General features: G+C 41.0%; 1 protein-coding gene across 7 annotated transcripts in view; it reads right to left on the bottom strand.

The window, feature by feature from the left end:
* The window catches only part of TNRC6B (trinucleotide repeat containing adaptor 6B), a 237441-nt gene that overhangs the window by 40753 nt on the left and 169050 nt on the right, over window positions 1-27638 (bottom strand). For all 7 annotated transcript variants that reach the window (XM_070253655.1, XM_023631472.2, XM_070253657.1 and 4 more), the window contains 6 exons: window positions 25454-25541; window positions 21073-21094; window positions 10213-10554; window positions 5329-7677; window positions 3590-3748; window positions 575-750 (listed from right to left, as the gene is read on the bottom strand). In XM_070253655.1, coding sequence (XP_070109756.1) covers window positions 575-750; window positions 3590-3748; window positions 5329-7677; window positions 10213-10554; window positions 21073-21094; window positions 25454-25541 — 3136 coding nt within the window. The remainder of the gene's footprint in view (window positions 1-574; window positions 751-3589; window positions 3749-5328; window positions 7678-10212; window positions 10555-21072; window positions 21095-25453; window positions 25542-27638) is intronic.

Below are 27638 nucleotides of genomic sequence, written 5' to 3'. Positions count from 1 at the left end.
GAAGAAACTGAACTGTTCTTATACATGGGAAGTGAGAAGAACACACCCAGTACAGGACGCAGATAGCTCACCGAGCTGCTGCAGCAGGGTTACACACTGCTACTTCATTTTCTTGGGAGAGGAGTTCTGGGTCTTGGAATTTCCCAAATCAGAAAAAAACCCGTCATGCTGATTGCTACTGGAGGAGCTATCTTACTTTGGTTTCTCTTCTACATATTCATAGGGATTTACTCTAAAGATGTGTTTGACTTTAGAATGCAAAAGCATGTAACATTTATAAAGTATGTATTGAGAGCTTTCAAAGAATTATGATAATATGGAAACTAAAAACGAAAAAATCTCATCTCTGAAAATTCCATTTTACTTACAGCAATGTTCTGCAGTTCAAGGTTTCAAGGTCACAGGGAAGAAAGATGAGGGGTAAGGAGGAAGCAGTTATTTGTTCTTAAGAAAATATTTTCCCCTTACTTAGGACCTCAAGGACTCCAGCAGCCCCACTCCTTCCATTAAGGAATTCTCAGGTCTGCCTTCTAAGAATGAATAAGCAAGCTCAAACATTTCTAAAGCGAGCTACCTTCATTTGTTTCTTTCCTCCTTGTCCCCAGCTTGCTGAGTTGTGGGAGGAAGCACTTCCCTGAGAGCCGGCGGTGTTCCAGACTCCTCCATCATCCTCCTCTTCCCAGCTGGGATGGCGAGTGCCTGTCACTGGCCCGTCACTCTCCCCCCAGCCATCTTGCATAGATTTGGAATCTTTAAGAAAAGAATGAATCAACTGTATGCAGCAGGTATATATAACAATAACCAGAATAATCATTCCCTGCAAATGCAGTATTTTAGTATATTTATCATTTTCTCTAATCCATCTACGTGGCAAGGCAAACATTATTCATATTTTAGAGAGCAGGAAATGGAAACCCACTAAGGTTCAATGATACAGAGTAAGTTAACAAACCACAGAATCAAGACCTTCTGACTTCTGGTTCAAAGCCTTCTCCCTTACACCAAGTTGACAGGAATTCCAAAATTGAAAAGAATCCATTACTACTTATAAGAACTCTCACATCTCAGTTAAGAGAAATCTGTCCTCTGAACGAGGACGGTTTACTGCAGTCCTTAGTCTACCCTCCCCAAAGCACGTTGTGAGCTTTATTTATAACAGACATTACAAATAGGTATGACAGAGAACACCTGTCTACTTTGCTTGGGGTGGAGAAAAGAACATGAAAAAGGGAAGAAAAAAGAAAATTTTATTAGATTTTTAATATCAAAATTATGGTAAAAGAAGAGAAAATCACATACAGCCATGAAAATTTGAAATTTATTAGATTTATATACTTGAAATGTATTAGATACTAAAAAGATCCTAGGCAAAGACAATGAGTAAGTGATAGGTTTTAAAAGACAGGAGGAAGAAATGTGGAGGAGAGAAGGGGGAAAGGAGGAAGGAAGACACAGAAATCACAGATGAGGGCTCTAATGTTCAAGGAAGTAGGACATCAGTATCCAAAGGCTATTCCACCAAAATTCCCTTCTAAACAAAGACCTTTAATTTGGAGATTGGAATAAACCCTTAATTTCCCTCCAAAAATACTGCATAGAGCTGAAGGATACACTTTGCAGTAATGACATTATAAAATGATGGAAGAAGGGGAAATATACCACTTGCCTAGAAACCTCCATCCACACTTTCAGTTTACCAAATGAAGGGACACTTATGGAAGGAGCAGTTATTTGATTTAGATAGCTTCACGTGAAGAGTCTAGAGCCAGAAAAGTGGCTCTTTCAGGGCTTTCCTCAAGGACTGCTGCCATCTCCTGGGACCAGGCCTATGATAGCCACGCAGGCACCCATCAAGCACACAGGTACAAGGAAGTTGATTTCTAGTAACTGTGGCATCATCCTCCAGCAAGGGAACCTGATGGACCCTCCATGGGGTTCATTCAGCCTTACATGAAGGGGCTTCCTGACCCGGCAGCAAGAGGCAGGGCTGGGGGGATAATCTGCCTGCTGCTGGAAATGGCATTGATAACCGGGACTGGTTCTTCTGCATATGAGATCATTCATATTCTTTAAGCATAGGCTTTATACCATCCTCTGAAAAACAACAGGAATTAAAAACCCAATATAAATACCATACTGACCCCCTTATAAAAATGAAGACATCCATGTAACTCTTCTTTTAGAGAATGAAGCTAAACTTTTAACAAATGTCTTCTTATAGAAAAGATAAAAGAGACCTCTAATTTTTAATCCTAGGGCCCATGACACCAGATTTAAGATATCTGCAGACTAGGGAAAATCACACATTAACTACCAGCATCAATGGGGAGGCTGTGATATCTAGCCCCTTCCTCTGTGTTCATATTCAGATTACCCAGAGAAAAGATATGAGCTGTAACTATAGATGATCCTGAAGAGCAGAAAACATTTTTAGAATCTGGAGAAAAGCGAGGGTTTTGTGATAGAAGAAAGGTGATTCTGAGGTTGAGCAAGCATCTGAACTAAAGTGTCTCCTTGTGCCAAGGGTCTGGTTATTGTCTTCCAACAGGAATCTGGACCTACTTCAAGTCTACAGGATGGTATTTCCCATGGTGATACAACCGATTTTACAACGACAATCTCGAGGACAAAGTCTCTATAAAGCTATTTCCATGAAGTGGAGGAGACTTCTAACTTTTAAAATGCAGTCAAGTTTCGTAGGCACAAGAGTGAATTTCTAGAATGTAGCTAAGATCATATTTCTTCATGTGGCACTATAAGAGTCCTAAATATCAAGTAAAAAACTTGACAATGGAATTTTTTATTCTTGTTCAAAGACTGAGCATTCAGTCTAACCACATTTTTAAATCAAAAGACAATTCCTTAAGTTTGCAATATGGTAGAAAAAATATGTTGGAATACTTTTTAAGAAAACTACAAACAAGTGAAAATGGGCACTTAAAATTTAATTTTTCAACTGAGGAACATCCAATGAGACATTTCATAGCATCAGTTTACAAAGTTTTCCAAATCACTGTGACTACACATTGCCAGCTGGATCAAGTATAGCTTAGATTTTCAATGATTATGAATAAGTGTGACGTGCTTTGTTTATAAAACTCAAATGAAGAAATCTTTGTCAGGTTCAAGAAACCTTAAATGTTCCTATGTGGGTGGATGTATGAGAAGAGAGACAAAGGGAGAAAGAAGAGAATAATGAAGTCAGTGGGCAGTACGGACCACGTTCCACATTAAAAGCCAGAAAACCCTTTTCAAATTATACTAACAAAAGAGTAGAAATGCAAAATAGATAGGGTGAGCAATATTTAAGTTACTGGGCAAAACAAGTACCACATCAAAATTTCAATTCTGGCTAATTACTAAACCCAACTTAAAAATAAAATCAACAAAATTAACTTGGCTTTTAGTTCGCTGTAAACACTTTAACATATGCCAAGCCAAGTCACCACTATTTGCTCCTCTCCATTTATTAAAGGTTCAAGGTCCTGAATCGCATTGAAACAACAGTTTAAACACTAAACAGCTCTCACCAAAATGTCTGACCGCAAAATTAACAGAGAATCCCTCAAAAACAATGCTGTATACTTACTAGGTTTCATGGCATTTGGAGCATTGGAGGGTGTGTTCCCCCAGCCTGTGGTCGATGCTCCTGTGTCATCCATTTCACCCCACCCAGGACTGCTTTCATTTGGCTCACCCCAAGCTGAAGTACCATTATCTGGAGCAGGTGGTGTGCTTTTGCTCCAGACTGTAAAGGAAAGAAATGTGTTTCTAAGAATGACTTGTGAAATAAAACATCATAACATCCAGTGGGGGTAAGAGAAGGGGGAGCGGGCACTCCCGTATTCTGTTGGTAGGAATATAAATGGGTTCCACCTTCATGGAGGGCATTTGGTATTGTCACTTGTAAGAAGTCTGATGTATATAACTTTTGAACCAGTAATTCCACTGCCAGGAAATTACACCATAGATATGCTTGTAAAAGTAGATGAAATTACATGTACCGCAATGCTCAACTGCATCACTGTTGGAAAACATTTGGAAGCAATCTAAACATCTATCAAAAAGACACTGGTTAGACCAATCGTTGGTCATCCATAAAATGAATACTATATACGAAGCAATTAAAAGACAGAACCATATATGCTAATATGGCAAGATTTTAGGTATAATGAAAAAAGCAAGGTGAAGAACAGAACATGTAGTACAATCCCTTCTGAGTAAAGTTTTTAAAGGACAGCATACTTTGCTATGGGTATGAACAAAATATTTGAATGAGACATAAACTTCTAAGAGAATACCTGTGGGGAGAGACCCTAGGGGCCAAGATTCTTTTATTTATTACCTTTTGCTTTTCTGTACAGTTTGAAGGTTTTTATATGTGGGTAAATTTCTTTTAAACGTTAGCAGGTTTTATTCTAGACAGGGAATAATTAATGAGCAATCTTCATTTCCTTTCTCATTCTTTTTAATAATTGAGAAAAAAGAACTAGTTAAAAGTAATCATTTTCTCAGTGGCCATAATGGGACTCACTGAACATAGACTTCTTTGGGGAGCAGAAAACTAAATATTATGATTAATCTCAACTAAAAAACCACTTGACTGGTGCATACCCTTAATCTGCTGAACTATACGCGTTAGGGGGACATTTAAGTTGACAATGCCAAACTAACAATATTTTCAGCACTAATTTTAATTTACCATGAATGATGTTTCCTATCCAAATAAGGAGGGAAGAAAGTTTGATTCTGGGCAACTGATTATCATGAGATAACAATCTCTTATACAAAATATTCTACTTCCAGAGGTGATCATTGCAATCATCTGGAAAGTGACTGAAACTTTCAGATCCCAGCTTTGCTACAGCATTCTGGTGGCCTAGAATGTTCTGAAAGAACAACAAAGCATAATTCCCTTTGCTGGGGAAAGAGAAGCACAGAGGACATGTCCACAGGTGGAAGCAGAATGGAAATCAGAACTATTTCTGTGACTATTTTAACTCTTTATTTTTAAATCTAGAGCATAGTTTGTTTAGCAAGATATGTGTCTTTTGGATTCTGAAGACCAACACAGTTACAAAAAAATAATTTGAGGAGACTAACACAGGGTTGCCATCTTTTCCTTTTGCCAAGAAAGAACATTAAAATGAACTACCAGCATCTGTTATCACTATCATTTTATAAAGAGAGCTGTTAACAACAGAGTAGGGTTAATGTAGGAAACATTCCCAGAACAAAGCTATGTTGAATAAATATAGCTTAATAAAATTGTCTTGGTTTAGGATTTCTTTTTGTCATCAAAACCTGCGAGAAAAAGCCATTGCCTACCTGATGCTGATTTACTGGTCATCGGGGTAGGCAGGTTTGGTTCTCGAGGTGCTGGGCCCCCTTGGGAATTCTTATCCCACAGATTCACATTCTTGTAGTTATAACTGCTAGGGTCTCCCCACGCTGAAGTGCCATCATCGATGTCCATTTTCCGACTAATTGACTGCGGGGATGGCTCTTCCCAACCACTGGGTTCCTCATCCTTAGGGGTTACTGGCTGCGGCCCGCTGCTCCAGTTGGAATTGGAAGGTCGTCCATTGCCTGGAGGTGGTGGGGGTGGGCCTCCCCATGAACCAGAAGCCTCTGGTTGTGGTGGTGGTGGCTGCTGTGGTTGCTGTTGCTGTTGGTGCTGTTTATTCCAGGAACTGGGCTGTCTGCCTGTCTCAGTCCATGCTGGAGATCTCTTGCAATCCTCCCACCCGCCTTTTGAAGCTAGGCTTGCATTCCCACTGTTCCCCCAAGTTCCAATTTCATTCTGTCCTCCTTCACCCCACCCAGACACAGGTTTACTTGCAGAACTGTCCCAATTGCTGTTTTTCGCTTGATCAACTTCCTCTCCCCAGCCATTCTTTCCAGAAGTCCATCCTTGATTGGGCTGGCGTCCACCTCCCCACCCTTGATCCTTGCTGGAATTCTCATTCCAAGAGGAAGATGTCTTCTCATCTGGTCGTCCTCCTCCCCAACTGGAAGAGTTGTTGTTCTTATAGTCATTCCAGCCTCCCGTGTTCTTAGGGTCTTTCCACTCTGTAGAGGCTGAGAGCTCCCCCCATCCAGACTTCATTTGATTGCTTTGGCTGGGTGCATCTCCCCAGCCCCCTGAGTTCTTGGTCTGTGTGGCAGCGCTCTCCCACCCCTCAGTTCCTTTGTCAGATTTCCCCTCAGGCCTTGGCACCTCTTCAATATCCCACACTGTGTCCTGCTTAATTTGAGTTTGGCCCCAGCCAGTGTTTGAGAGCACCCTGGGATCCAAATCAGTTCGGCTCAAAAGAGTCTGCAAGACAGCCTGACAATCAGGATGTGTGGGCCTGTACGACCGACGGCCAGAATTATGGCTGTCACTACTTCCTGCTTTGTGGTTGCTTCCAGTGCTTTGACCTCCAACTTCACTTCCTGTGGAGCTGGAAGATCTTCCCCAACAGGGAGCCTGGGCATTGCCTTGGTTTTCAGGGAGGGGGTGGCCCTTTTGATTGTCCCATGCTCCAGTGCTAGAATTTGGTTGGTTTGGACCACTCCATTCTCCAATTTTCAACTCATCAGACCCAGTCGGCTGTTTCCATTCTCCCTGAGAGACCCCAGATGTCATTTTGTTCCCTTCACCCCATTTGTTGTCATTAGAGTCCTGAGGGCCAAAGTTCCAGGACCCACCCGTAGACCTGTTATTGTTGTCCCAAGAGTCATTTTTTGACCCAGTTGATTTCTGAACAGAAGCTCCTTTCCAGGAGTCCTCTCTATCCTTTCCATTGTTCCCATTGTTTCCAGAATTGCTTTGTCCAGAGGCTGTGTCAGTTCCAGAAGGCCCCCTAGCTGCACCCCAAGATCCAACACTCCCAGTCTTTCGATCTCCAGTGCTTTGTGAAGGGGCATCAGTGCTCCTGGAGGCGTTCCCCAAGCCCATTCCAAAGGGCATTCCCTTATTCTCCATGGGGTTTGGTGAACTTAAGTTCAAGGAGTTAGTGTTTCCATTTTTTGGTCCATCAGTGTTATGAATTTGAGCCTGTTCTCTGCCAGAGACAACAAAATTAACACCCGCATTTTCCATCTTTGACTGCTGTTCCCTGGATGCCTGACCTACCGTGCTAACCTGTGCACTGGAATTACTAGTATCCGTTTCCAATGCCCCTTTCCTAGAATTTCCTTCTTGGACCAGCGCTGGCCAGGCAGATGGGTTGCTATTTGGGTTAAAGTTGCTGAAGCCAGAGCCAGGTCCAATTCTATCCTGACCACTCACATTCCTCCAGTTTCCTAGTCCATTGTTGCTCTCTGTAGTAGAGTTGGAAGATTGAACAGATTTAGTCTTAGGGTCAGATTTCCAGACCCCAAGATTACATTCGTTCCCAGAACTTGCAGACTGGCACTGGCTCCCTTTTCCTTTGTTACTAGTGGTGCTTCCTGGCAGAGTGCTCTTCTCAGAGCCAGGGTTCGAGGCACTGTTGTTATCGGTGGTGTTTTCGGAAGAAGACTCAGTGTCTTTGCTGGCAATACAAGGCCACTCTTCCATGTCAGACCCGTCTACAATCACCTTGTCCCAGATGTGAATTGGGTTGGGGGAGGTGCCGTTGTTGGAGGAGGCTCCCGGGCCCCAAGTGGAATTTGCATAATTTGAAGCAGCAGCACCTCCAAGGGTTGACTCTGGGAAAGAGATTGTCTTATCAATAACAGCTATATATGCACGATCTATTAACATCTCAAGTTCAAACTGCCCCTAAGAGAGCTCATCACATTTCCCTACAAACTAGCTTCTCTACCCACTTGCCTGTCTTGGTTACCTGCATTACGTCTGTCTCAGTCATCTCTCGGCTTTCATTTTGCCTCGCTGGTGTATTTGCTGTCTTAACTCCATAGCATCTCTCACAGCTATCCCCTTGTCTTCCTATTGCCAGAGAAGGGTCTTCTTGTATCTTGAGACAATGCGATAACACCCTGAACTTGCTCTGTATCTCCAATTTACACTAAATACTCCTGGCTGGAGTAGTTTTTCTGAAGCGCACCTTTGATTATATCACTGTCATACTGAAAACCATTGACAGTTTCTCAGTGCACAAGAATAAAGCCAAACTCTTTGGCCTGGAGTTTGATCAAGATGTTCCACAACCTGGAACCAACTGACTTTTCTAGTCTTATCTTCCAGTACTTTCTAGGTAGATGTCTACATTCCACACTACTTGATATTCCACAGCCTGTGCCTTCTCACCCTGGCACCATTGAACATTGGCATCTACTGTTTTTTCCTCCTGAATTCACACACTGAAATTTACCCATTTTTCTGGGCCTAGTTCAAATGCCATTTCTTCTTTCAAGCCTTTTTTTTTTTTTTTTTTTTGAGGAAGATTAGCCCTGAGCTAACTACTGCCAGTCCTCCTCTTTTTTGCTGAGGAAGACTGGCCCTGAGCTAACGTCCGTGCCCATCTTCCTCTACTTTATATGTGGGATGCCTACCACAGCATGGCGTGCCACAAGGTGCCATGTCCACACCCCGGATCCGAACTGACGAACCCTGGGCCACCGAGAAACGGAATGTGCGAACTTAACCACTGCGTCACCGGGCCAGCCCCTCAAGCCTTTTTTGAGTTCATTATTCGAAAATACTTTTTCCACTAGAGCCATTTCGCTTGGTGCTAGCATAGTGTGTTCATATGTTCCCTCCCCACGTAGCACCTTTTAGGCAGAGGCCCTATCTTGCGAACATTTCAATTCCACACAGTGGCCAGGGCACTGCTACACAGTAAGCATCTGCTGAATGATGAATGCCCACCCAGCTGGAAGCCAGGGGCAGACAAGCATGAGTCAGTCTGTATGCCCAAGGAACTTAATCTGATAAATTAGTCTGGCTCAGCACATATTTTGGTGGAATTTACCATATTTGGTGGGAAAAAAATGACATGTTTCTAACCCAATAATTTCTTCTAAACTTACTTTAGCTCCTTTAACCACGCAGTTTTAAATCAGTATGAAGTTGAAAAAAATATTACATAGAGCCATATAAAAGTAAGGAAGCATACAATCTCAAACTCCTGAGATTTAGGGGCCTCCTTGGTTTTAAGAATGTAAACAGGAGATTCTGACTCACACTGGACCCAAGTCTACGTCCAGGCCTGGCTAGACTCAGCCGCAGAAATGCCCAACCCAACCGCCCCTCACATACTTCCTTTTGCAACTGGTTACGAGGGGACAGGAAGGAAGGGCCACGACACCTTTCCCTGCCTGCTTTGGGCCTGGCCTGGCGGCCACCACAGGGAAGCCACACGGATGGGGCTTATCTCTATATGAAGCCTGTGTCATCACCAGGTCTCTTTCTACCCCTACTCTGCACACGAGGCAGTAACAGAATTTTCTAGGCAATTCTGTGTTCAAACTTAGAACTAGAATAAAGCATCCTACTGTTAAGAACCACCCATTCATTGTCCTCACCAATGCTTGACAGTGTTGAAACTCTGCATCTTAATAGAGCCTCAAAAAACATTTTAAGAGAGAACGTGAAATCTGTTAATAAGCTAAAAAAAAAAGGTATCTGGAAGTTCTTAGCTGTTAACTGACTTAGTATTCCTCTATTAAAAACTCTCAAAACTTCTAGTAGAACCCCTCAGCTCAAGATCCCTTGTATCTACATAGAGTTTTTAGTAAAGTTCAAAATCCAGGACCCTCTAAAGAAATACTGATTTTGAAAATCTAATAAAAGACTATATGAAAAGGTATTATTTGGTATCCTCCCAAGATTCTCTATAGTAATCTAAAAGACCATTCTCTCTACATGCCTAGCGTTCTGAGAGCAGAAACACGAGCATCTAAGACTCAGAACAAAGCACGGCACGAGCCCCACTCCCAAGCACCCTCTGAACACACACTTGTGGTGAGAGCTGGAACTACGGAGGCTCAAATTTGTACCGTTCCTGTCTGTGAAGAGAAAAAAGGCTCCAAGGAGTGATGATACCCAGCAGCTATGTGAGCCCCTCATGCCAACAGTACACACTCACTGGACACTAAAACCCAGGTGCAGAAGAGAAATGCACATACACATTTTATATTGGGATCCTCTCCCATCTTTTGAATAACCATAAGAGTCTACATAATTCACACTTTTTGTGGACTTTACACCAGACATACAAATGAGCTGCGATCCCTCTTCGAAGCTGCCATGAACTCGATCCACCGACAATGGTGCCTCACCTGGCGCAGTCCCACTCTCACTCTGCAGCAGCGTTCCTGTCACTTGTGCGTTGTTTGGGTTTGCTCCAGGTGCTGTGGAGGGAGGAGGCCCTGCCCCGCCCCCGAGGAGCATGCAGGACGGTGGAGGGGGCTGCCCACGTTTTAGTAACACTTTGTGGTCCTGCTGGCAACGGAATCGCGGCGGCACCTCCCGAGGCATGTAGCGGGCGGCGCTTGGCGGTTGTCCGTTCGGCACTGCCACCCTTTTGGCATTGTTGCCACCATTGACTGGTGGCGATGGAGAGCTGCCAATTGGGCTGGCGGCCGTTGGTTGGCTTAAACTTGGTTTCGTCACTTCGGGCACTGAAAGAGAGAGATTGGGGAACAGCCTTTGAGAGCAAATACATTTTTCTAAAGATTATTATCAAGAAACATTACATGAGATCGATTCCAATAAGGCAACTCGTCTTTCATCTGATTCTTGAGGGACACGGTCTTTCCACATTCCCAGCATCTTCAGTTTACTCAAGGTAGGGTGGAAGTGGGGAGTGATGGTGACAAAGATTCAAAGACAGCAATACCATGGAATTATAGTCCATTAACTAGGGGGAGAGGGAAGCAATCATCATTCACTCCCCTAAATCAACAGAGGAATTCCCTGAAGGGCTGCCTGGTAGGTCTAACGTACATATGGGCCCCAGGCGAAGTCTTGGTAAAAGTTCAAGGCTCTCAGCCCAAAGGCCCTTTCCTTTCATCCACATTCTTAAAGATCTACCTCTGGGAAACTTCCCAAAGGCCCTGGTCTAGGTACGCTAGGCACCTTTCATCTGGGCTCCTGGAACAGGCTGTCCATCTCTGGTTACCATATTGTACTGAAAGTCTCCATTTACAGGCCTCTCTCCCTCACCAGGCCATAAGTCCCTCAAGACAGGGACCCAATTTTCATCTTTTTTTCTTAGAGCATGACACAGAGTAGACTCCTACAGGGAACCCCAGGCCTGGAGAACCACGAAATCAACTTGTTGGTTTCTACAGCCACCTGAACTCAAAGACTCTTGCTTAGCACTCTGTAAATATTAAAAAGTTATAAACCTTTTCGCTTCTGTCAAAAAAAAAGTTTTTTTAAGTGTACCTTGTGTTTCTTTCCAACTCTTTATTAAAACAAAAATTTCAAAATGTAGCTACTTTTTCTATTTACTTTAAATAATTTAATATTTTACCTTACTTTTTAAAATGGCAAACAGGAAGTATGGGAACGTACGGGACAACTGTGAAGTTACACTCTGCAGGACCCTTCGGCTTTCTGCTCAACCCTACAGACAATGTTCTGGATCTGCGCCTCCCTTGCTTCATCCTACCAAAAGACTGCCACTCTTTCCAAGAAAATCTAGCTGGCGAATAGAGGCTGGCAGTCTTACAGAAATAATCATTGCACCTGAGAATTCAAATGATTCTGAAGCCAAAATCCCTGACATCTAGAGTAACGTTAGGGCCAGTGCTGGTGGCAGTACTGCTCTGACTGCTGAAATGATGCTGGGCCAGCAAGTCTTTGAATTGGCTCCTTTATGAGGAGAGAGAGACATCATCAGAAATCAGGGGGCCCAATGCATACCCACTGGACATTGGTAAGTACCGCTAGTAAGAGGAGAAAACAGTAGAAGCCTGAAGTAACTTCAAGGCAACCCCTGGGCCTTCCAGGAAGGAAAGGAGGTGAGAGGATCCATAATCCGATGAGCAGAATAAATGTGTGGCTTAAGAAAACTAACTGGTCATTATCTAATATTTATATAGTACCCTCTGCATGACCTATAACAGCTGATAGATAAATAACTGATAAATAAATGAATAAAGATGAATTATTTAATGATTCATTTTCTATCTATGCCTGGAAGATTCTGCACCATATGGCATTCCCAATTTCTTTTCCTCTTATTATGAGAATAAACAAGTAACTGGCAAAGGCTGGGAGGATTTTTCCCAACTAGCTTTCAGGATGGAAGAAGCTATGCTTCTGAGAAGCGAAGCTGTCCTTGTATAAAAGGGCTAGAATCTTCGCTTTAAGTCAACCAGGTCTGTTACATGTCTTGACTCATTTCCCTAAACTAGAATAACACACGGTTTGGACAGCCTATAGGACTGAGGTCTGAACACCACTTTGACTAACTTTATGACATGCACAGCACAACCAAAGAAATCTGGTGGGTATCATATACTGCGCAAGATTCCCAGCTAAAGCTCCTCAGGGCATTTTCCCAACCGCACATCAGAGACAGAATGGACCAGAAATAATAACGGTTATTATAAAATGGGACCACCTCTTGACCACTCTCCCTCCAATACGGTGCTCTAGCCTGGGAGACTGGTCATTCAAAACTCCAGGATAAGGTCAGAAAAAGCCTGCAGTACATGCTGGGAACGAACTGTGTTTCAGGACTTGAATGAATCCTCATTCTATTTTTGATTACACCTTTCTGTGAATTCAAAAATTTTAGGCATTTAAAAGCCAATCACAACTCTAGACACTAACAGGAGAGCAATACAGCTGTTAGACAGGAGGCCCAATCCAACCTGCTTCCAAGGTCCAATTAAAGCATCAGAATCAGTGTGTGCACCATGCCATGTTCTAGAATGTTAGACGGTAACAGAGGAGAAGGAAACTAGGATTAAGTATGAATTACTTTTCAGGCCCCCTCTTTTCTCTCCTGAACCATAACGATTTGTAGGTTATAGTGCAAATATTTCTAAAGATGAGCTGCTCAAAATAAGGGTATAGTTTCTTATTTTCCATAGAAAAGGTCTGTGGCCTTAAACATGATCTTTGTATCAAAGGGAAAAAAGATAATGTGAAAAATGCTGGGTATCCTCTTTTCTAATTTCCATTCATTTACTTCCAAAAACCATTTTTTCCTCTAATGATGGAATCTTTTCCCCTTCCCTGTTGCCGTTATCTTATACCATTCTTATCTTATTGTTTGAACTTCTAATTGCCTCTATTTCTGAAAAACTTCAAGACGCTACTTTTTCAGGTAAAAATATTCTTTAAGAAAATTCTGAAACAGGCAGGACCAATACAAAGTGTTTTCTTTAAATACCTTGATGGTACCAAACATTTAAAAAAAAATCTAGAAATATTTTAAACGTAGTAGTTAAAATATAAATAAGCCCTAGAAAAGACTATTTTAGACTGAAAATTTCTTTCTTTCATTTTTTTTGGAGGAAGATTAGCCCTGAGCTAACTACTGCCAATCCTCCTCTTTTTGCTGAGGAAGATTAGCCCTGAGCTAACATCCGTTGCCAATCCTCCTCTTTTTGCTGAGGAAGACTGGCCCTGAGCTATGATCCGTGCCCATCTTCCTCTACTTTATACATGGGACGCCTACGATAGCATGGGTTGCCAAGTGGTGCCACGTCCGTCCACACCCGGGATCCGAAGCAGCAAACCCCGGGCTGCCGAAGCAGAACGTGCGAACTTAACCGCTACGCCACCAGACTGAAAATTTCTTGGTGAATAATAATCAGTTACAATGCAATGCAAAAAATCTCAAAGACTGATGACACACAGAATGGCTGATGTGCACTGAACAATTTCAGTAACCTCTAAGCACTGTCTCCGTTTCTTTACCTTCCACTCACTCCTCAAACTCAACGCACACTGGCTTTTGCCATAAACATCTCCCTGGCAACTCCTTTCCTCATTAAATCACTAGTGGTCGTCATTGCCAGTCTAACGGGCACTCATTGGACCTTTTCTTCTTGGACTTTTCTGCAACTTCTAACACTACTGGCCATTCGCTTCCCCTCTGTTTTTGTGAGACCTGCTGAGACCCACTCCAGCTAACTCTTCACCTCTGCCTTTCTTTCTTTCTCTGTGGTCTTCTCATACTCTTGATCAGAGGTCAGGAAACTTTTTCTGTAAAGGGCCAGATAGTAAATATTTTAGGCTTTGCTGGCCATACAGTTGTTGTAATGACAACTGCGCACTTGTAGGGCAAAAGCGGCTATAGATAATATATAAACGAATGAGTGTGGCTGTGTTCCAACAAAACTTTATTTATGACACTGGAAATATGAGTTTCATATCATTTTCATTGTCATAAAATATTGTTCTTTTGTTTTTTTTCCAACCATTTAAAAATGTAAAAAACATTCTTAGCTCACAGGCAGTACAAAAACAGTCAGACTTGGCTGGAGGGTCATAGTTGGCAACCCCTGCTTTGGACTATTCCCTTAATCAGAGTCGCAAAATGGCAGCTGAATTTGGTCATGAGTTGTGTCTTTTTAAAAATCTGAACATCAAGGTGGAGACTGCACCCTTCCCGCATTTAAGTTACTTGAGAACAAACTCTCCCATGCTCAGGCTTTAACTATCACTTATGTGTAAATGTTTCCCAAATCACTATCTCCAACTCAGATTTCTTTCACCCTTCCCCTCATCTTCAAACTTGTTCCCTTGCTCCCCTCACCCCCTTATCTCCTGGCTCAAGGAATGGAGTCATCACCCAGCCAGCTGCTCAAGTCAGAAACCTGGAAGGAGTCTTAGGCTTCGCCCTATGCCACCCCCCACCCCAACACTATTATCCAATCAATATTAAGTTCTATCGAACCAAAGCATCTCTCTACCTGATTCATTCCTCTCTACCACCACTGCTCCTAACCAGGTTCAAGTCCATACTACCTCCCATCTGGACAATTCTGTGCCTACCTATTTGAGCCACATGTCTTATAACACCTCACCTTTGTTTGCTCTCTAAAGGTAGCTAGTTCCATCTCTGAACAAATGACTCCCACCACAGTGCTAGAACACACAGGTGTCTATACAAGGTGTGAGGGATACTGCACATAGCTTAGTTTGTAAATTATTTACTTGGGGGAAAAAAGCCCACCTCAAATATTAATAAATTAGAGTAGACTCAAGGTTATCACAAGCACCACCATGCACTCACTGTAATATGCCTTCTGGAATAGGTCAAAAGACAGAGTGGTGGCCAATGTACGGCAAGGGTCCAGCACCCCAGGTATGCTAATGGGAAGGTGCTGTCCCTCAGCTGAGTCCCAGTGGGCTAAAGGTTATGAATTACTGCTTTGGACAACAACATTTAAAATATTTAACCTATATTGAGCTGGAAGCTTTTCCTTGTTGCTTTGACTCACCATCCATACTTTTGGGATCCGATGAAATCTCACAGAACAAAACATCCGAGAGACATTTACCAAGGAACTGCTCTGCTAAGTGTCGGGCCCCAGAGCCCTTCAGATCTTTGAAGATAGTTTCCTGAGCTTCCCCTGAGTCTTCCCTGGGGGCAAACATCTCCCAGTGTTTACCCTCCCAGAGGTGACACAGGTTCAAATTCCTTGACCCATCTGGCTCAAATTCCACATGGTCCACAGAGGTGTATCTCTGTTCCCTTCCACAGTACGGTGCCCATTACCGGAACCACAAATCCCTCCTAGATAGTGTATTTCTACTAAGGCAGCCTAAGGTCATGTTAGTTTTCATGACTCAGTGATCTCTTACTGATAACTCCCATCAAGCCAACCGTGACCATAACATCTTTTTAACAAGGCTAAATTGCTATGTTCAAATTCCTCCCTTACGCAGTCTACTGTTTTATCCTAACCTTATCCTTCATCCCTATTAAATCTGGTCTATTACACCAATCCCACAAACTCTTTCAATTCTAACATCCAGCGAAGGGGGAAATGAGCTTCTACTTTAAGTGCTTTTTAGTATTTGTGACCCAGGCAGCAGGCCTAGCTCTAGTCCATGGTTTCATATAACCTCCACTTGAAATCCCTGTCCTACTCTATCCAGAACTCCGCCTCTCCCTTTTTTTTTTAATGACAGATGATAAAGGAAGAACATATAATGAATCCACTTTTTTTCTGAAATATGGACAAAGCTTGCTTCAGTCCTCCGTACAACCAGAGACCTGGTACGAATATAGTCTTTCTTTTTTCTTATAGGGTCTGTTGGAGAAAGATGGGTAGATTCAGAGTCAAGGGGAGACTGCCTGAGGAAGGCACCTTTGGGAAGAGGAATAGGTCCCAGATACATCAGCTGAGGGAAGACAAGAATGGGATTTAGAACGCTCAAGCAGGGGCCGGCCCTGTGGCCAAGTGGTTAAGTCCGCGTGCTCCACTTTGGCAGCCCTGGATTCGGATCCTGGGTGCGGTCATGGGACCGCTCATTAGGCCATGTTGAGGTGGCATCCAACATGCCACAACTAGAAGGACCCATAACTAAAAAAATATGTATACAACTATGTACTGGGGGAACTTGGGGAGAAAAAAAATGAGAGAATGCTCAAGCAGGTTCTTGGGAACAAAGACGAAGATGTGGTTGCAAAATGGGATTGAAAAAGTAGAAAGAGGGCCAGCCCAGTGGTGCAGCAGTTAAGTTTGCACATTTTGCTTTGGTGGCCCAGGGTTCACCGGTTCGGGTCCCAGGTGTGGACCTACAGACTGCTTGTAAAGCCATGCTGTAGCAGGCGTCCCACATACACAGTAGAGGAAGACGGGCACAGATGTTAGCTGAGGGCCAGTCTTCCTCAGCAAAAAGAGGAGGATTGGAGGCAGACGTTAGTTCAGGGCTAATCTTCCTCCATAAAAAGGAAAAAAGTAAAAAAATCAGGGCCTCCTTCTACTTATGGTCTAACATACCCCAGGGATAATTTTTATTTTTACTACCTGTCTACCACCTGGTTCTAACAATTAAATCCCTCAGGAGACCCAAAATAGGCTCTCAGTTCACTCTAGGATTATTTTAGTTTAATTTTTGATGGGGTGGGACGGTGTGTGGTGGGGGAGCACAGAAACTAGAAGGCTGTGTTCTGTTTTGTGGTAGGTATGAGAGAGACCCGAAACAGAGGGAAAATTCGGTACTAAGTAAAAAAAGAAAGTTCGCTTTTTAAGACTTTGGCAGAGGAAAGAGGAATATGTTTCTGAGAACAGACCTGGTACCAAAAAAAAAAAGAAAGAAAGAAAAATCTGAGAAAGAATGCCTAATGGATTTTCAGTTTTCCAATAGAAACACCACTTACCAAACAGAGCAGCTTGTTTCTATAGCATTTGGCTTCAGGAGCATTAGAGTTGTGGCCGGGCCTAGGAACCCAGCCACCCTGTTCCAGCAACCACAGAGCCTGGATTTTCCAGGAAAATGCCAGTCTTCTATCTGTTGTCCCCATAAATCATCAAGTCCTATAAATATACTTATATGCCAAAATCCTTTCCTAGACAGTATGCTGGTTTAGAAAATATGTACCAGTATCAATAACTCTATTTCTATGTAAAGTATAATTTATATCTCAAACAAGTAATTTACAAGGACTTCCAAACTAAACCTACCTCTAGGTTGAGAACTGGCTGAAAGTACAAGGGGAGAACACTCTTCTCTCTAACTAATTAAGATAATTCTAACTAATAATAGTTTCTCTCAGTTTATGTTACAAATCACTACAAAGTCCCAGACTACATTCCCCTTTGAAATGCCTTTTGACTAGAAATATATTACAGTAATATCTGGTCATCCGAGAATCTGTTTTCCAGAACTAAGTTTCCTAAGAAACTAGCACTGTCTTTATTATTCTTCCATCACTGTGTGACACGCTTTGGCCTCGTGGCCCAACAAAACCAAACAAAACCATGAGGAAATCAATCATTAGAGGGCCTCCCATCACCCTAATCTCTCCCCAAGATATCACAGTCACATCTGATTCCCTCCATCCACGGCAGTGGTTCTCAACCTGAGACACATATTGGGGTCACCTTGCAGAGCTTCTCAAAATACATCCACTAGGGCTGTGGCCTGGGACCATGAAGCTTTGGGAGGAGGCCTGAGCTTGTGTATTTTGACAAGTCTAAGCAAATGATTCCAGTGCAGATACTAGCTGAGAACCACATATTTAAGTGAGTAAGGACAAGAGCTAGAACACTGGTCTCAGGGAGTTAAGCCTCCCGTTCTTAAGGGGAACTGATGGAAAGTGTGACCATCACCAGACAAGACCACATAATCGAAATTAACAAAACACAAAGAACTGGAAACACATAGACCATTAGTTTAAGAATGACCTGAAGGGTGGGATTCATACCAGGGACACAGGGATGGTTCAACATCCGCAAATCAATCAACGTGATACACCACATCAACAAACTGAGGAATAAAAACCACATGATCATCTCAATAGATGCAGAGAAGGCATTTCACAAGATCCAACAGCCATTTATGATAAAAACTCTGAACAAAATGGGCATAGAAGGAAACTACCTCAACATAATAAAGGCCATATACGACAAACCCATAGCCAACATCATACTCAATGGGCAAAAACTGAACCCCATCCCCCTGAAAACAGGAACAAGACAAGGATGCCCTCTATCACCACTCTTATTTAACATAGTACTGGAGTTCCTGGCCAGAGCAATCAGGCAAGAAAAAGGAATAAAAGGAATCCAAATAGGGAGGGAAGAAGTGAAACTCTCGCTGTTTGCAGACGACATGATCTTATATATAGAAAACCCCAAAGAATCCATTGGAAAACTGTTAGAAGTAATCAACAACTACAGCAAAGTTGCAGGGTATAAAATCAATTTGCATAAATCAGTAGCATTTCTATACTCCAGTAATGAACCAACAGAAAAAGAACTCAAGAATACAATACCATTCACAATCGCAACAAAAAGAATAAAATACCTTGGGGTAAATTTAACTAAGGAAGTGAAGGACCTATATAATGAAAATTACAAGGCCTTTCTGAGAGAATTGGATGACGACATAAGGAGATGGAAAGACATTCCATGTACATGGATTGGAAGAATAAACATAGTTAAAATGTCCATTCTACCTAAAGCAATCTACAGATTCAACGCAATCCCAATCAGAATCCCAATGACATTCTTTACAGAATTAGAACAAAGAATCCTAAAATTCATATGGGGCAACAAAAGACCCCGAATTTCTAAAGCAATCCTGAGAAAAAAGAACAAAATGGGAGGCATCACAATCCCTGACTTCAAAACATACTACAAAGCTACAGTAATCAAAACAGCATGGTACTGGTACAAAAACAGGTGCACAGATCAATGGAACAGAATTGAAAGCTCAGAAATAAAACCACACATATACGGACAGCTTGTCTTTGACACAGGAACTGAGGGCATACAATGGAGAAAAGAAAGTCTTTTCAACAAATGGTGCTGGGAAAACTGGAAAGCCACATGTAAAAGAATGAAAATTGACCACTCTTTTTCACCATTCACCAAAATAAACTCAAAATGGATTAAAGACCTGAAACCATAAGGCTTCTGGAAGAAAACGTAGGCAGCACACTCTTTGACATCAGTATTAAAAGGATCTTTTTGGACACCATGCCTTCTCAGAGAAGGGAAACAATAGAAAGAATAAACAAATGGGACTTCATCAGATTAAAGAGCTTCTTCAAGGCAAATGAAAACAGGATTGAAACAAAAAAACAACCCACTAACTGGGAAAAAATATTTGCAAGTCATATATCTGACAAAGGCTTAATATCCATAATATATAAAGAACTCTCGCAACTCAACCACAAAACATCAAACAACCCAATCAAAAAATGGCCTGGAGACATGAACAGACATTTCTCCAAAGAAGATATACTGATGGCCAATAGGCACATGAAAAGATGCTCATCATCGCTGATCATCAGGGAAATGCAAATCAAAACTACACTAAGATATCACCTTACACCCATTAGAATGACAGAAATATCTAAAACTAATAGCAACAAATGTTGGAGAGGTTGCGGAGAAAAAGGAACCCTCATACACTGCTGGTGGGAATGCAAACTGGTGCAGCCACTATGGAAAACAATATGGAGATTCCTCAAAAAATTAAAAATAGAACTACCATACGATCCAGCCATCCCACTACTGGGTATTTATCCAAAGAGCTTGAAGTCAGCAATCCCAAAAGTCTTGTGCACCCCAATGTTTACTGCAGCACTGTTTACAATAGCCAAGACGTGGAAGCAACCAAAGTGTCCAGCAACAGACGAATGGATAAAGAAGATGTGGTACATATATACAATGGAATACTACTCAGCTGCAAAACAGAACAAAATCATTCCATTTGCAATAACATGGATGGACCATGAGAATTATGTTAAGTGAAATAAGCCAGCGAGAGAAAGATAATCTGTGTATGACTCCACTCATATGAGGAATTTAAAATTATGGACCAAGAACAGTTTAGTGGATACCAGGGGAAAGGTGGGGTGGGGGGTGGGCACAAAGGGTGAAGTGGTGCACCTACAACATGACTGACAAACATTAATGTACAATTGAAATTTCACAAGATTGTAACCTATCAATAACTCAATTAAAAAAAAAAAAAAAAGAATGACCTGAAGGACACCTGCTTCTGTTTATAATACATTACTACTTTTTAAGAAAGTTAAAATTATCTGTTTAAAAAGCCTATTCCAGGCTCCAGCTCAGAAGACAGTGTGAGAATCCTAGATAAAACACTTATTTTCAGACTCAATGAATGTCATGGATCAGGGTGTTGAACAATCCTCTGCAGTTCCCATCTGTAAATTAGGGGCTAGTGTTTTGTTTTCATCAAAGAAAAGTTTTGAAAAGGTTCAGTTCAAAATCACGCCTCCAATAATTTCAAAACAAAGTATTACTTTGTCTAATCTCCTTGCCTACTAAAAATTAAGGCCAACTAGAAACACTACTGTAAGTACTTTTAACTCATCATTACTGCTCTCAGTGACTGCAGACAACCAGCCTTAACTACTCTACACCCACTCTCACTTATCAGGCGAATTGGAGGCTGAGTTAGCAAGAGTGGAAAATCCACACACAAAAGAATATAAATCTAAAAAGGAAAAAGAAAAATCTTACCTTTGGTTTTTTGTTCCGTGACCTACAAAATAAATTAACAGACATAAGTAAATGAGATTTGCTTTTAAATTCAGTATTCTAAGACTACTTTAATTCTGATAACTCAAGTGATTCAAACTGTTAGATACACAGGCATAGTTAAAATCCAGAGAAAGTAGCTGGGAGTCAGTTCAGACAAGCTTCTAAAGAAAATGGCCATATGTCCAGCTGTAACTTACATGACTATTACTAAAAATTAAGACAAAAAGCATTCCACTCTCATTAAATGATGAGGTCCCTGTACTGGGAATGCTGTTTTCCATTTTGACTGCTATGACTAGAGAAAAGTAAATGAATGTGGCCCAGAAATTACATTAGCCATAGAGACAAAAAGATTCCCCTATGAGTATGGACTCAAACACTTGACGTCCATCATCAGAAGCACTAGAGGTCATGGTAGGAAAGCAGGATTCACAACCAAGCTGTGCCACTTCCTGGCTCTGTGATCTCAGTTTTGTATTTATCTGTTGAATGAAGATAATAATAGTATCTCCCCGCAAAGGGTTGTTGTAAGGATTAAATCAGATATCCTATGCCAATGCTCAATAATTGTTTGCTAGCATTATCAAAGTTTATATAACATGAAATAGAGAAATAAGGTTGAAATATGTAAAGTTTGAACAAATAGACTGCTTTGTTAAAAGTACTTCTTTATATAGTAACTAATACATCTATGAAAGTAATTAACCTAAAAGGTTGGATATGCTGAATACAATAACGGGCTTTTAGAGAGTTTGGAAATTATGATTAGGAGCCACATGGAAAACTTTTTCTGCTATTAAGAGGGGAAATAAAGGAGGGCACCTACTTATACATGCCCTATAATAGTAAAACAAAACGACAAAAGGTCGTACATGAGAAAAACATCCCAAAGGAAATGTGCCAGAATTCCAGTAGGGGTAAATATTACATTATTGAGATCACGAGTGATTTTGACCCCTTTCTGCCAACTGTTAATCTCCCAAAGCATTTGTATATTGGTTCTCTGACTTTTGTAACAAAAATACTCATACAGAAAAGAAGAGGTTTGATTATTTGTGGCTGGTACTCAGACTAAATTACTGCTATGGGTGTTCATGAAAACATGCAAATCTTTGGAGGGTATGTCCCATAGCTAACCAGCCCACTTCACAATGGATTCCAGCACACCACTGTCAGACGCTGACTCTGAGTTGAACAATCTGCTTGGATGTCCTCCTGGAGTATTTCTTACATTCTTGTATTTAAGACAAGCTCCTTCTACTGTATTGAATTTGTGGTAGACAGTGTCTTCAAATGAATCTATTTTCCAGTACTAATTGTTACAGAGGTCAATTCTACTGCATAATTTTTCTATAACCCCACTTATCCAAGAAGGACCTGATTTGTAGTCATATACCAACTCCTTAAGGCAATTTGAGGTTTATACCACTGTAAATATTTCTGAGAATGCCATTTTGAAGATCATTTATAGAGGAAGCCAATGCCTTCCCCAGAAGCAACAAACCCAAATAATGTCAAATGTGTCTTATAATGTGGGTTCTGTTGAGAGCTGTCCCCTGGACAGTGAAAAGCTGGATGATCAAAGCATGTGCTCTGCCAATACCAAACAACGACCCTTTAGCAGCATCAGCCTAATGAATGTGAATGAAATCCTTCTTTGACATCTCTCTCACGAATGGAAATCGAACGGTTTACTCAGTAATGGCTCTAGGAAGAGCAAACGCCACAACCACTGAACACAATGGAAGAAGCTCATGTTTAATTTCTGTGTGGAAATAATTTAATTTAGCTTTAAATAAAAGTCAATTCTTCAAGAAAATCACATTGTCAGCATTGATTCTTGACCATTCACTTATTAAACAAACATTTTTTCAGTGACTCTTACGCACCAGGCACTGCCCTGGTTACTGGAAATATAAATATGAATAAAACCTCAAGAAACTTAGAATCAGCCTAATGGGGAAGACAGACACGAAGACATGACTGATTATAAGGCAATGGGGTAAGCAGTGAGAAAGATGTGGAAGCACTAAGAAGAGACACCACAAATGTTTGCTGACCGACTGACTGAATGAATGACCGCATAATAGAACCTCTGGCATGTTCCCTACAATTCTTTGCATCATAGCACATTTTATGCCTCCTAGTTGGGGCGCTGTCTCTACAATAAGGTTGGAAACCACTAAGACAATCACATGGTACTTTGTGCTCTCTCCTTAAAACTGCTAAATCAGAATTTAATTCTGAAATTACACAATGGTTCAGTATGATAAAACAATATCAAAGGCCACGTGTCACCCTAGATCCTGTCAGCCGATCTAGAACATTTCTGAACAAAAATGACTGCATTTTTACTGTTCATAATTAATCATTTGAAAAGTTTTTTACGGTGATTTTCCTCTTTGCCATAACTTCTTGACCAGTTCTTAATGCAGATGCAAGCATACAGGGGAGACTGTCCAGCTGTATAAATGACTTTCTCTGCATAAAGAATCTCAATTCACTTTTGAATAAACCCACACCATCTTTTATTTTAAATCCTTTTTCTCTTAGTGGGGTCCACGATGAAAATTTACAAATGTGTATTTTCATATTTTACTAATCACTTCGAGATACTGATATTTTCAGGTTAAGAAATCATTGTTATCTATGCGAAGAACAAAGATGGAGCGTACATTGCCTTAAAAAAAAAATCACTCTATTTGGCATCTTGTTCCCAGCTTTTGCTCAAGTTCCCCAGACTATTAACCATCCATACCCTCAGACTGCAAAATCAATTTTTGTACCAATTTAGTTGATGAAATGTGAATGTTCTAAAGGAAAGAAAAGTCTTCAGAGGTTCACTCTCCCATCACTCCAGCTGGAGGGTCAGCACGTGCAGTACACAGAAGTAATGTCCCTAACACATTATAAAGCTAGTGGACCTGCATATTGCAACCTCAATGACATGGAATGTGGCTGCATAGCCAAAAGAAAGTTAAAAAAAAGCCTCAGGGTCATTATCTGACAACTTTACTCTGACTCTTACTATCATTTTAGACAATTCTAACAAGCTCAGATTAGAGGAAACACATGAGAAGCAGGTACCCTGATAGCATGAAGATGTGACGGTGAGCACACCACTATTAATAGAAACAGAAACACGATTAACAGCAGACGAAATCTTAAAGAGCACAGCAGTCTATTACAGCACCAAACCACAATGAATATTCCTTTTAATTAAGTCATGAAGAAAAGACAAATTAGATTTCATATGTTTAACGTGGCAGGTTCATATACAATCCAATTCAGAAAATATTTCCAGTACTGCTTTTTTATGCTGGCATTCATAATGATCTATTTCAATAATTCAGAAAACTAAATTATGGGAAACGCTACAGTCACCAACGCTAGGAAAATCTGCGGGGTCCCTTATACCTTACACTGGCTTGTGTTCGATTGCCTCAAGCCTGTTCTAAATCTAGAGTTCCCTCTGAACCTTGTAATAGTTTCCATCTCCCTAAACTTAGCTTCAATGACCTGGCACCTTAGCAAGGACCCTCAAACCTGACCCACAGAGAGGCCTGCTTCCCAAGTGCTTCAGGTAGTGGTTGTAAGAACTGGAGGCAAACCACTTTGTCTCCAAAAAAGGCACCAAAGCAAGCCTGCCAAGCCAGAGCCCAAGTCAGGTGATGCTAAAAGAGTGGCGAGGGGGGGAAATGAGACCAGACAGTGGCCAAGGCCGAGGGGCATGCTCTGCAGCCAAGGGGGCAGGGAAGGAGGTCTAACCACTCTCTGCTCTGGAGAAACTAACCACTTCAACTAACATCTGACAGCTCTCGGCCCTATGTCTTCTTTTTTGGCATCTCTTTTTCCCTAAGCAACTTCCTCAAAGCCATGTAACGCTATCTCCCCCAAAGCACTAAGCAGGCCCACGGAACCTCTTTGAGGGAAGTTTCTTTATGGAGTTATCAAAAGGCAGACTCATAGAAATAATGCTGGAGGTGGACCAAAAGGAGGACACAAACTCCGGCAAGCTTTGAAAAGTTATTCTATAAGTTTGCTTAAGAAAACGGAGACTGATTAAGATACAAATAAAGAAATAGGACAAGAGTTTAAGCATCTGTAACTCCTTTGCCTTTCTCAACATTGTTTACTGTTGTTTTCATAACATCAGCTGCAACATTTTATTTAATGTCTTTGTTAAAGGAACAGATGCAGCTCTTTAACTTTCTTTCTCCCACTTTCAAATCTTAAAACTTTTAAGTAAACTAACGTCTCACGTAGCATTATTACGACGACGTCAGGTATCCAAGCCAAGGCAGTTACTTGTTCTGGATGCTTGGTGGATGTAAAGACGGACTTAACTGATGAAACCTACCTTCTGAGTGGCTTCTTTTTTCTTTTTATCCTCTTTCTTCCTTTTCTTGTCTTCCATTAACTGTTCTTCCCTTTCTTGCTCCTTCTCTCTGTTAAAGTAATGTCATACCAGAAGGTTAGACATCTATATTCACGGTCTATTTGTGTAGCAAATTAAATGCTTGTAGATGGTGTGCAAGGAAACATTTCATCTCTGTGGCTGAGTGAACACAGTATTTTACTTAAACTAAGAGGATGCATAAAACTCACCACATTTAGTTATCCCTGTATTGTGGTTTGTCACCTTTTTTGCAAAACATGACATTAAGTTTGGTTTCAAAGAAGTCCATTAAAGTGAGCTTTTATAATGTTTTCCTAAAAGAAGACACACACACACGCAAGATTACTGTTTTTTCACTTAACAAAGAACCTGATTTGAATATATGACAACATCCAGCTAGCTTCTGGCAATATTCCTCACAAATAATGCAGAATATATTAATTCAATTATGGTACTCATGTATTTATCATAATTTAGGTGTTTTCCCATGACAGTTTCAGAATGGTGAACACAAAACCATGTTCTATATTCCATATTTTTCTTCTACATTATTAATATTATATGTTTTATGTGTTTTCTACTTGTGTTTTTAAGGCAGGACTGTGTCCTATAAATCTATGTATTCCCTATCGGGTGAATTCACAGTGACATCCTCCTGCGCACCTGCACTAAGACGATCAAATTTTGCTCCCCTCGATTAGAATAAAAACGATACGTAATAAACTTTCCAGTTGGAGAAATGTGCTGAATGTTAGCAAATTAAACAATTTACACCCCACATTTGAAAAGTAACTTTAAAATGTAATATTTATGCTAATATATTAAATAATATATTCTAATATATATTCTAATATTCTAATGTAATATACATAGAGAAAGCTGCCAACTTCCACTCAATGTATCAACTGGTAAAAATGCATAAGCAACCACTGGTGTGACTTCAGAGTTCAAAGCAGAAAACCTCAGACGCCACACTTATTGAATTTCCGAGCTGGAAGGAGAGCCAGAGATCTAGTTCCCAGTTCCCCAGAGTATGGAACAGGTACGCCTACAGTACTTGTGATTGTAGGTGACCCAACACATCAAATCCATGGTTTCACAGACATCATCTAGAACAAGGTGAAGTCAAAAGTCAGACAAATTAAAGAAAAATGTTAAGTAAATAATGCAGATGTGGCAAAAATCACAAAGATGGTTCCTGAAGGATTCAAGTTTGGGGAGTGGAAATCACTCAACCTGCACAAGAGGAACTGAGGACCAACGCTGAGGCGCGCCCTCATGAAGAGGTAATTAATGCTTTATTTGCAGAAAACAAGAACTAAACAAAAAAATAAGTGTTTTACCTACATGTCAAGTTTTCTGTGGCTCTGTCCAAATTCACGAATATTGGCCTTTCTCCTCCGTAACTCGGGTTATAAACATATAAAAGCCTAACGTGCACAATTCTCACTCAAAAGGTAACTTCACGAAAACTTCAAAAATATAATCAAGGAAGAGATTTTATTGAAATTTCCTAGGTCTAATGTTGGATTTCTTTGGAGTCAGATTACGTGTACATCACGCTAAGTGTGAAGCTCTTGGTGAAAATCCATTTGCAGCAGTGCGCTACTTTAAGAAAATGGATTTACAAAAACTGGCAAGATGGATGCTGACCATCTAAGGTAGGCTGGCCACAGATCCCGTTATATTTGGCTCCTAGAGCCTCTTGCTTCCTCTAGCTGCCAGTGGAAGGAGAAGATGGGGTTCCTCATGGCCCAGTTACTTTAACTTGGTTTCCATATTTTAAAGTGCAACTGACTACAGAAAAGAGCAAACACAATCGGAATAGCTCCTCTTTAAACAGTCAATGCTTTAAAAAGTATTAAATTGCAATTTTTTCTAAATCTATTCCAAAATTAAAAGTGTATTTTAAAAATGCAATGCAAAAAAGAGCAGTAAGTCTTTAATGAGACATTCTTAAAAAATAACTAACCTTTTCAAGTATTTTTTCCTATAAACAGGTAATTCAGGGAAAGGGACTGAAATTCATGTTCACTACAAGCAGACTTATTTCCAAAACAAATATTTTTCAAAGCTTTCCAGGAGACAGCCTGTGCTTTCACTCTGATCTTTTACTGGGTATATTGGTAGAAATGAGTCTTCTCTC

The sequence above is a fragment of the Equus caballus genome, chromosome 28 (assembly GCF_041296265.1).
Source record: "Equus caballus isolate H_3958 breed thoroughbred chromosome 28, TB-T2T, whole genome shotgun sequence".
In the NCBI taxonomy this organism is placed as follows: domain Eukaryota; kingdom Metazoa; phylum Chordata; class Mammalia; order Perissodactyla; family Equidae; genus Equus; species Equus caballus.
The sequence above is the reverse complement of the archived record's forward strand: the minus strand, read 5'-3'. Positions and strand labels throughout refer to the sequence as shown.